The 11,611-nt window shown below is 38.4% G+C and overlaps 1 protein-coding gene across 1 annotated transcript; it reads right to left on the reverse strand.

The window, feature by feature from the left end:
- Positions 1-496: 496 nt before the first annotated feature.
- Positions 497-9,922, reverse strand: LOC100889081 (DUF21 domain-containing protein At5g52790). Its single transcript, XM_030995318.1, has 8 exons — positions 9,452-9,922; positions 8,410-8,668; positions 7,814-7,873; positions 6,208-6,314; positions 5,005-5,204; positions 4,190-4,435; positions 3,139-3,309; positions 497-2,356 (listed from the first exon to the last, which is right to left on the reverse strand). Exons 1-8 carry the CDS (start codon positions 9,651-9,653, stop codon positions 2,312-2,314), a joined length of 1,290 nt encoding a protein of 429 aa, XP_030851178.1. The 5' UTR covers positions 9,654-9,922; the 3' UTR covers positions 497-2,311.
- Positions 9,923-11,611: the final 1,689 nt, after the last annotated feature.

Here is an 11,611-nt window from a genome sequence, read left to right on the forward strand (position 1 = left end):
TGTCATTATTTTTCCATATTCGGTTTGATTCCAGCGATAGTAGTGCAATAATTTCCATGTGTTTATCGTTTGTAGTAGGAAACGTCTCGGCAAGAAAAAGACAAAATTAAAGATAGATTGGATTGGATGATGTGCTGTTCAAATTTGCCAACTACGACCATTTCGGACTTCGTAATATGGCATACTTATATCGACTATCATGATAGTCATAGTCTCGTGATCTTTCGTTTCTGTTTCAGTTTCAAAAAAAAAAAAAGGTCAGGCACGTACACACACTAGTATGTTGACAACAATATCGCACGTAAATTGAAACAGATCGCTGTATATATTGTTACGTCCTACCATGTTGGTAATAAAGTTGAGTGTTGGTCATGCGATGACATTGTTAGAAGCGATTTGAAAAGGTGAATTGCGTTATTTGTGTAGTAATGCAGAATTGATGAATGGATACTGTGGGGTTATGAAATGATCAAAATAAAAAGAAGTTAGCTCAGTCTTACTGCAAAATCACACGATTTAATAGTACACAGAAATCGGTAGGTCTATTATGGTAACTATAATTATACGCTAACACGCACAAAAGTGGCATATTATGTGTGGTTTAAAAAGAGTCGGTTATTTCTCGTCATATTTCCCATTTGAGGGTCCTTTACTGGGAAATATTTTTAATATAAGATTCGTCCAAAGTGACATAAAGAGAATGAGAAAAAGCTAACAATTTTGTTTTCTTTCTCAACCTTTATCAAAATTAGTTGCCCATGCGCACCATGTCTGTCTTCATGGGGAGGGGGGGGGGGGGGGGTGGTCACCTGTCATGTTAGTGCATAGTCAAGCATCTCGACCTTCTCTTTAAATGACAATTTCTAGGTAAATTATCGAATTCACTCTTAAATTTGTTGCAAGAGATATTGACGAGTTCGACAGTGCTACAAAGGCAGTCAGGGGCGCCGCCGGTTATTTTCTTATATGGGGGGGGGGGGGGGTGGAATCGGATCTAATTTGCCCCCACGCTTGAATAATAATGTAGGCCAAAGTTTTATTCGCCAACGAAGGAAGACACATTCGTAATTTGTCTAAAAGAGTGTCAGAGTTACAGATAGGACTTTGAAATGTGTGTAATAAACGTTCAGAAACACCTATCCCTAAACTGATCATGTGGATTACCATCTCATCTCATCTCATCAAGATGTGTATCTCAATTCTTTCCAGTGAAACATATAAAAATTAAAATCAAAGGAATCCACTTGAAACTGTTTCGAATAACATTTATTGGATAGTTATGAGACAAGGAGAGTCATAATTTGCTTTAAAAATATGGCTTGTGCGTTTGCATTGACAGGCTTAGGGAAATGCCACAATTGCAAGCAACTTTAATAAATTTCCTATCTAATTAAAACAAATATATATATATTATACAGATAATAATGATGTTTGTCTTTATCGGTCGTTTCAAATGCCCCAAACAACGTAAATGGAAATGGAATAGTGTTTTAGATCCCAAAGCTGAAACAACATACTTTGTCCTACACGTACAGTGTTCACTTCCAGATGGCGCTATACAAGTGAAAAATATAAATGTAACATTATTTCGAAAAAGGTGCCCATTTAATTCCAGTTTAAGACCTGAAAAGGGGCATATTCCATTTATACCGTGGACGAGGGTGATAGGGTGCTGGACTAAATTAGCCTATGGGTAAATAAAACAGACAGGGGATGTGAATTTTCGTTGCAATATACATAATATCAGGCTTTAATCTGCTGACCCATGTTTATAACAATTCTTATTTTCCGAACACCCGACAGGTATTTGGAATAGAGGGTAAATCAACCCCTTATCTCCCTCAGAGGCAAATCCAGGCTTCATCACTGTGCCGTCGTTTGTGTATAGCGTTCCATAGTATTAAATCCTTTCCATCTCTCTCTCTCTCTGCTAACGTATATATTTACCCATTGCTTTACTGGAACCGAGTGGTCCCTGTGTTAAGTCTATAGGAATTAGATAATTCAAAAGTCGACGGGTTAACTTAGTTTTGTTAATAATTCTATAAAATGAATAAATGGAATTGTAAGTGAATTGAAGCCTCCAGTCCCTACCCACGAAATAAACGGTTACATCATTATTTAATATCAGCTATGCCTCCTGGCAGAAAAGTTTTTTATTTTTCGTTCCCCGTGTAAAAGAGGTGAAAATGTCTTTGGAAGATGCACCATCTCAAAATCTTGTGTCTATCTTCTTGGCGGCATCCCATCCATGTTAGAACATAGTAAAACTAGCGTGAGGTCTTTAAAAAAATCCTTCCCATCTTCAAGGTCATGGCACTTCATATAAAGGGGTATTCTCTGTCAGTTGACGATTCTGTCGAAGAATAAAGTTTAAAGAGAATGAAATACACAAGACTTGTTAAGGGCTTAAAACATTTTTTCACTCTTAGTAAGATGCTCACATACTTCTACATAATTTATACACAATGTTGTTTACCCAAACATACGATGAAAAGCAAAATACTTTATAAAATTTGTAAGGTGTTTCATATTTCTCGGACCAAACTAATTTAAGACCATGGTAAAATCGATGAGACATGCCGAATTTGAAGATCTAAGTACCTTAACATGTTCTCCTTTTTTATAATGCTTTTTCTTTATATATTTTTAGGGGGAGAGGTGGGATTAAATCCATTTCGAAAAGAAAAAAAAAAATCGATAATCGCATTTTTGGAACTTTTTCCGTAGTTTGTTCCCCTACAGGGCCTACTTGTTCATTCATGGTATAACAACACCCATATGTGCTAAGCTCTCGTTGTTATGCCTTCATTCCTGTATTATAATGCTATTGCATTATACTCATGATATTCTATACACAGTATTACAATACTATGTAACATTTTAAATAATTCCGCAAATACGTTTATTTTAATTCAAAAGTCTTTTTATCACATCCATCTTTTAGCGTACCTGAACTTGTAAATCTCTTTTGGAACAGATATCTGATATATGGCGCCGTATAAAAATGTGAATTATTACCATCATCATCATCATTATCATCACCAACATCACCAGCATCACCAGCATCATCACCATCATAACTGTCATGTCAGATGAGAACTACACTGCCTGAAATATGTAGAAAAGTTTTTTTACCGAGTCCTCGGAGGCATTGCTAGTGGGAAGTGATTTGCGGCGTTCGATCGCAAGCTGCCTCCATGACTGGACCGCCTTCGTCTTACTCAGGGAGTCCTGGTGGCCTGGGGTTCGAGTCTGTCCTAAGATCACGTCCAATACGTTCTGAAGGGTCAGGAAACCAACGACGGTCTGGCGAAGAGGGGTGGGGGCGAAGAGGGGTGGGGGCCAAGAAAGGGAGAGAGCGAGAGAGAGAGGGAGAGAGAGAGAGAGGGGGGGGGGGGGAGAGAGGGGAGAGAGAACAGGATGAAACGAAGAGGGTGATTGGAATTACAGAGGATGAAAGGGGAGGGAATACGGAGACGGAGAGAGAGAGAGAGAGGGAGAGATGGAGAGAGAGAGAGAGAGAGAGAGAGAGGGGAGAGGGAGAGAGTGTGGATAAAATGTGTTATAACTTAGGGTGCTCATTTATATTCTTTTCTCCTCTACTTTGTTGGTTTGTTAAGTTATATTCTTTGCTTGTAGCACATTATAGTCCAGTTTATATATTTGTTAGGGTTCTGCCTCGAATGGCCAATGGCCTATATTTTCTATATTTTAGTTTTTCAGAAATGTATTATTCATATATAATTATGCTATTGTTCATAATTTTTATATTTTTAATGGTATGTTTTTAATGGAATGTGGATATAAACTTGAACTTGAACAAATAGGCAGAGAGCCGCTGACGTTGTCAGAATAAAAACTTGAAATGCATAGTAGTCATAAAAAGGCACAAAGCCATCATCTTATTAATTGGCCTAATAACCAGTAAGCAAAAAGGAATTGAGGAAGGGCGTTACAATACTGTTGGAATACTTCCCTTTTGAATGTTTAGACAAAATCCCCAGCCAAAAGGTGGCTGGGAATATATAAAAATCGACATAACGGTTGATACCATGACATTAGTGTATTTTTTCTAATTTGAATTATAATTATTCTGCTACTATTATCATGGTATTTCTTTGTGAAGCATTTTTTTCAGAACGCATTTGGTTGTAATAAGAACACAAGAGGGGTCCAATCAACTTACTCCGGTATGAGTGTCGAAAACGGCGGCAATTCGGTAACGCCCAAGATTCATATCATCAAAGATATCATAGATGGGTCGATTAGACGGGATAAAGTTGAGGGACCGACCGTATCTATCAAAAGACTGTGAGATCAGCCCCTTGTCATTGGGATCCAGGAGGATTAGGTCTTTGACCACGAACTCGCCTTTGATGTTTTTACGATGGTTCATGTAGACTGGAACGTGAGAGAACTTCTGTGATGCAAGCTGTCGAAGAGAGATAATGGATTCATGTTATTAGACATTTAAAAGGAAAAAAGTAGTAATGGTATTTGACAGATGCTATTGCACGTTCATCCACTATGACCACCACTAATGCCGTCTGCACCACCAGTACCGTTACCCCCATCACCACCATTGTCACTACCACCAACAACACTACCAACAGGATTTTAAAAAAAAACTCCCGCCGTCATCGCTACTTCATGACTACTATTATAATTCCACTACACCGCCTAAACCAGTACTACCACCGACAGAACAATCATCATCACCATCATTACCGAAACAATGCAGCATCGTCACCAACTACAACAATCACCTCGATCTCTACATTCCCACCACCATCATCACTACTACTACTACCACCACCACCACCACCGCCACCACCACCACCACCACCGGCATTAACATCATCATCATCATCATCATCATCATCAATATCATCACCACAACCCCTCACCATCACAATCACCACCACTACCACCACAACTAACACCACCACCACCTCCAACTCCACCACCACCACCACCGCCACCACCTGCATCACTACCTACCATGTGCATGGTTTTGCGATCAAAGACACCATCATAGTCCAGCATGCTGACCTTATCCAGTGGTATCATTGCATCCATGGCAACCTTACTCTCAGCATCCAGTGCGCCCTTGATGATGAGGACCTCATGAGGACTCAGGGTGTGTTGCTCAGCTGCGGCGTCTGGGGACGTCATCTGAAGTTCTATCAGGGCCTTCAGTTCTGAAAAGTATAGGGGACATTTGCAACATTTGTTGTTTTTAATACAAGACTAGAATTAGCAATTATGAGGATTGATGTATAGGATTTGATTGTGATAGGCCCTCATTAGTTAATCAGCATCAGTATTCTTCAGGTGCGTTCATTTTTCCTCTTTCTCTGCCTGGCTGTCTGTCTTTCTCCCTATCTCATCTCTCTCTCTCCATGTCTCTCTCCATCTCTCTCTCTCTCTCCATCTCTCTCTCTCTCTCTCCTATAATCTCTCGAGATTCAGAACTTATATGCAAAGCAAGTGTTTACCCTAGTTGTTATCTTCCTTATGCAAGGCAAGACTAACCCCTTTTAACTCACCGATCATAGGAGAGAGGTATACATGGTATAGGATTAAATTCCACAAGGTTCGAACCCTAAGCCTGTTAAAGGTACTATGTCCCTTTTGCAGCCTACCTCAAATTCTGTAGAACTTTGCAGGAATTATGAATATGTCATGTATGTCCTATCTGCGGAATTTAAACGTTAGCAGTGTCCTCATATTCAAATTATGCAAGGAAACCCATTTATTTGCTAGACTTCACTGTCAGGCACTATTGAGTGACTGACTGGCTTTTTCTTCTTTGGTAATAACATACATGAAAAGAGTTGTAAAGGGTACATGAGCATTTGTCTACATCAATAACCCACTTCTTGTGATGGCCAAGATTAAACTGATTGAATCTTTGCGCAACATAAAACATATGACCATTCCGTACAATTGTCCGAAAATCAAGACTATTACTTTTGGGCTCTATAGCCCTAAAGTCGATTTGACAACTAATAGTCGTTATTTTCCCACTTGAAGACATTTTCAAGCCTCACTTTTTTTAGGGAAGTTCTAAATTAGTATTATCTTTCAAATGCAGTTGGAATTTAACTTTTTTATTTTTTTGGCCTGCAAATGGGACATAGTACCTTTAAGAGAAAGAAAGGTGGATGTGCCATTTCTCTTCACCTCTCAGTCCTTTCTTACCCGATCTCTCGTAGAATCTATCTTTTCTTTTCCCAAGAACTACTGATAGTAGCATGGCGACGGGACAAGCCAAGATGAAAAAACCGGCAATAGACAGATAGACAAACCTGTACAGATTATGAAAGAATAGATAATGATATCATTCTGTTATTGTATTCATAAGGTTCTCTGCCCACTGCCCACCCCCTTTACGGGGTGATGTTAGTGGCCTAGTGGAGAGGTGAGATACATCTTTCTGGGGAGTGTTTTACAGAGACTAAGATCGACTTTAAGATGGCCTTTACTATGTCAGGCCGTTCATGCCACTATTTGCTCTCACGTGTACATTGGTCTCTCAAGGGACTTATAAATCATGGTCACAAATATACAGATTTTACATTTTGTTGATTATTCATTATTGAAGGAAAATTATTATCCAAAGATCATAATGGTGAAAGCAAACAGTGGCATGAACAGCCTTCCATAGTTTAGTCCAACTTAACGTCGATATTAGTCTCTGTGAAACGCACCCAGGCTATTCAATGACCCAGCATCGAACTCACGGATATGTCCTATTTGTCGAGTTTTTTGGAGAGTGAAGTCGAACGTTGTCGCAAAGACTTTCGAGAAATCAACTCAAGTACATTTTCAATAGCCAACTGTATATCCCAAATAAATCGTGTGCGCATTACACACGCCATGTGTGTCTTTGTAATGGACCCTTATTTCAAAGGGTGGCGGACAAGGCTATTGAAATTGCCTGACATTTGATTTTTCTTTCTCGAAAGCCTTTGCCTATATAAGTTTCTGTAACTTTTTGATGATCCCTCAACTTCGTAATTACCTTTAGTGTATTTTCCAATTCATTGTCTTTTCTATATTTGTAAGAAATCTTTTTTTTTTATTGCCTTCTATGATTTTGGAAGTAGTGAATACATTCAATTCAATTTAATTCAATTTCATCTTAAGAATGAAACCATGCCAACCGGAAAATATCCTATCTATATTTGAACGGTTTTTCACAGTTTTGCTTTTTGTTTGTGGAACGGAAGCTCCCTCTATATAGCTGCATCTGTTGTCATGATTATAAATATCATTTGTGTATATTGATCTAAACACGCTACATATCATTCTATCCCTTACTAAAATTTGCATTCCTTGTTTCTATGGCTGTTTGATGGGGTCACGATAATATAATATGGATTCTCTTCAAGGTACCAGCTTAAGTTAGTATTAAAATGATATGACGGAATTTAAGTATGGAGTCTTTAACGTTTGATACCGTTATCGTATCATATGTTGCGGGTACTTATATTCAAATCAACTTTCTCCGTTGATAAGCAACATATAATAGGTTAATATTAAATTATCACTTTATCCCCATTTTCTGACGATTTGAATATTTTTCAATGACTCACTGGTATATAGCAGTGGTCTCGCTACCGGGAGATTCCGGGTTCGAAACCAAGTCGATTCGCTAGTACCCTGTTGTAAGGTAGTAATCCTAATTACCAAACCCATTGGATACGACTTAAAGCCGTAGGTCCCTAAGCATACAATGCTTTCCTAGCAGTCAGGTAAAACAAACAAACGAACAAACATTTAATTTGGTTGATGGAAGTCTAACCATGTCATATTAGCTGCCAGGACTAGGCCATGCCGGTCGCCAATCAGTTGTGGGAGTATCCTGCAGTGAGGGAGAAAAGCAGAATGAATTTGTTAATAAACGAATAATCTGCGCAAAATTAGACCCAAGCGGAATAATAGATAGGATTAGAATGGGCAAGATTCAATATTGACGATTGTCATAGAACCTTATATATTATATTTAGGGTGAATGTATAAACATTGCAAATTGGAGGGGAACTCACCAATTTTTGTTTGATTGATCGCATCTTGAACAATTAATAACTTTATTATCCTTAATCGGTTTTTGCTCAATCTTTCACTGACCTGTTTCTCTCATTTCCTGGTGCAATTAACTTCAAATTAATATCAGGGTGGATTACCCCTTAAATTTTGGCTGTTGACCCTATATCTATTCCACATAATAACGATACAAACTTATCGATGTTTTGTATTTATATAGCAACAATTAGAAAGTTAAAATAAATGTTACATAGAAATTCATATGTTAACATGGGGGATAGCCCATTTTAGTGGCATTTACAACTGTTCTCCATTTGGCATGATTGGATCCTTATACATGTTCTACAAACTTACTTATTGAAGATAAAGACGGTCACAGCCGACACCAGGATGGACAATGCCGGGCTTATGATGTAAGCAAGGACGATGGGCTGGCACACGATGGCGGCTACATTCCCCATATTGAGGGTAACGATCAGCAAATTGGGGTACTTCAGAAGCCGCATGACCCGGGTGGCGTAGTCCCTTTCGCTCGGACAACCCTGGCGGAGACATACCTCGAGTCTGGTGACGTCTTGGGAGAAGAAGCTGGTTGTGAGGGCCGAGTACAGGCCTATGGGAGAGATATAGAGATGAAGATAGAATGAGAGGTATATATTGCTCAGAGGCGTATCACTAGATAATGTCGATTAAAGAGGGAGGGAGTAGACATTTTGCTTTATGCAAGATAGCCTTAACTGTCAGTACAAACAAATGAAGAAAAAAAACATTAAAAAAAAAACGAAACGAGACAAAGCGGGGAAAACAATCGACAAACAGACAACAACGAATTCAACATCAATAATGCACAAAAGGGTCATCATCGCTGGGGAATAATATAGCCGACACAAGCCTCTACAAAATGTCATCTTTTCTCCACCCAAAATTGTGTGTGAATTGGGGGCTGGGGGGGGGGGGTCATGGTGCCGAGCCCGTTGGCAGTTGACAGAGTGTGGTCCACTTACACAAGGAGAGAAATTGATATATAGACTGGCAGAATGTGTCGTGAACCTTCAGATCACTTTTCAGAAAAATTCGCCAGTGCGAAACTGTCGGTCTCTTTGGACTATCGGTCTCGTTTGACTGAGCCCAAGTGGTCAACTACAAGTGCCTGCGGTATATCAATAATCATAATATTCGGTTCTTGTATAGCGCATATCACATTATATAACGTCTCTATGCGCTTCCAAAGACCTTTGGAAATCATTACCCTAGCTTTAGCTCCGGCAGCCGTAATCAGCGCACAGTGCATTTCAAGGAATAATCCTACCAGGTACCCATTCACCTCACCTGGGTTGAGTGCGGCAAATTTAGATCAATATTGCATGCATTTAAGTGTTTCTGATAGTTTCATTACCTGAACCAAACGTAAAGATGATGAAGAGCACTAGATAGACCCAAAACCAAGTCTGATTGGGTTGCATGAGGGTGTTCACAAAAGCCTGCACAGAGGATGCATTACACACGTGGTCTCGAGAATAATCCATGGTATCACTCATGTTATTGAAATCTACAGAAGATGAAGACATACCGGCTGTTTCCATAGCGATATTCGTCATCTTGGCGGAACGTTGAATGTCTATATGATAGACAAAGAAAAGCTAGATTAAACACGCCTTATGAACCCAGATTGAACACGGCTTAATGATGAACCTCAACGAAAAATACCGGTTGGTGTCGGGAACAAACTCGAACAGTTAGAACACGGAAGTAGATTCAGTCAGTATTTGTGGGGATAAAGTCGCCGAAAGACATTAACGGCCATAAGTTAAGTATGTGTAAGCGAATTTGAACATGCCATTAGTTGATTCAAATGGAGGCATACTCCAAGAAGGTATTAAAGTTATATGGGGACGATACCAGTCTTTTTCATAACCTTATTAATTACGCTTGAATGGACATTTTTCTTACTTTTCTACCTACATCATGTTTTATAGGCCTAGCTACCAGACGTTTTGAAAGTTAGGTATAGATGTATTGTCACGCATTTATATAGTCAGTACCTCAACTGATCTCTCTCTCTCTCTCCAAAAAAAAATCGTAGAGATCAGTAGTGAGCATTGCCTGTAATTAGGGTCATCTCCTTTAATGTGATTGTAATTTAATGGGAAGGCCAAAATTAAATTGAAATAAAGATGAGTTTAATCATGCATTTATAAATTTTGTTGTCAATCTCTATGCTTATATCAAGATATTATATTACATATCTTCTTTCGTAAGGTGACTTTAATTTCGTGGGAAAATGAAACTTTAGGAAATATCGTCTATCTCGAAGTCATCCAAAGAAAATCGTAATTTAGAACCCTGTAGGAAAATTTAAAACCGCTGAAGTGTTTTGTCGAGTATTAGAATGCAGTTTCCTTGTGATTCTCTTTCAAAGATTATCCACTTGATTATTTATTCATTTATTAATTAATTAATCGATGCACCCATTTATTAATTTTACTAATTTATTTAGGAATTTATTTATGTTTTGCTATTTAGATGATCATACAAGGATGCGCACAATGCAGGCATTACCAGCAAATTTTTTAAATGGGTACTTAATTTTATGGAGACAGTGTCTAGTTCTTTAAAATATACGGATGCACGCTGTAATTACTGCGTTCTCCTAAACAATAACGACATACATGATTGTATCTACTGCTTGTAGGTCAAATCGTCCATATGTTAAGGAACCACTGAATGATTTGTTTCGCTTTCAAACCGTCTTATACAGAAAGCCGGTGAGCCCCAGTGCATAGAATAACCATTCAGTGAAATCTCGAATTATTTGTTAAATTGAGGGAGTTCCATTGAAAGTAATTATTCAAAATTCATTAAAATGAGCTTGTAATTCCCCTTTTCACATCAGAGATTCAGAGTATGTTATGAGTGACAATTACTATTAGTTACTTCGACTCTTACGAATAAATATATTATGTCTCAATCAATGTTCATTTTCCCATTCCATGTTACTTTTAAAGACCGATATTTTTGGACAATCATTTTTATTGTATGTTATTGATTCTCTATAATTGTATTTTGATTCACTCTCTCTTATTTTTACGAACAAATTTACCTCTCTCTTTCTTTCTCTCTCGCTCTCATTCCCCCCTCTCTCTCTCTCTCTCTCCCTCCCTCCCTCATCTCTCTCTCTCTCTCTCTCCCTCTCTCTCTCCCCTTCTCTCCCTCCCTCTCTCTCCCCTTCTCTCTCTCTCTCTCTCTCTCTCCCCTCTCTCTTTATCTCGTACAAATGTGTTATGCCTTATAATTAAGCAGATCTAAGTTCTGTTGGACACTCAAAAAACTAAACCTTCTTGCCCGAAATCATATCTTTATTAATTACTTATTTTATTCATTATATTTCCATCGCTATTAATTTTGGCATTGTGTTAGTTAGCAAAGCTGTTAATTGAAACTACGCCCATAATAATCTTTACTTTCAGGTCATACGAGAAGGTGCACATGACATACACATTTTCATTTATGGCTTATACAAATTTACGACGCTGATGGTGCCAATAAAGGAGGTAAG

The sequence above is a fragment of the Strongylocentrotus purpuratus genome, unplaced genomic scaffold (genome assembly GCF_000002235.5).
Source record: "Strongylocentrotus purpuratus isolate Spur 01 unplaced genomic scaffold, Spur_5.0 spur5_scaffold_21, whole genome shotgun sequence".
Lineage (NCBI taxonomy): Eukaryota > Metazoa > Echinodermata > Echinoidea > Camarodonta > Strongylocentrotidae > Strongylocentrotus > Strongylocentrotus purpuratus.

Excerpts from the sequence above, each read along its gene's own strand:
- LOC100889081 (XM_030995318.1), bottom strand. The coding sequence starts at position 9,653 with ATGACGAATATCGCTATGGAAACAGCCGGTATGTCTTCATCTTCTGTA. Across the intron at positions 3,310-4,189 it reads TTTTCGACACTCATACCGGA|ACCGTCGTTGGTTTCCTGAC; the intron begins GTAAGTTGATTG and ends CCTCTTCGCCAG. Across the intron at positions 2,357-3,138 it reads GCAATGCCTCCGAGGACTCG|AATCGTCAACTGACAGAGAA; the intron begins GTAAAAAAACTT and ends ATTCTTCGACAG.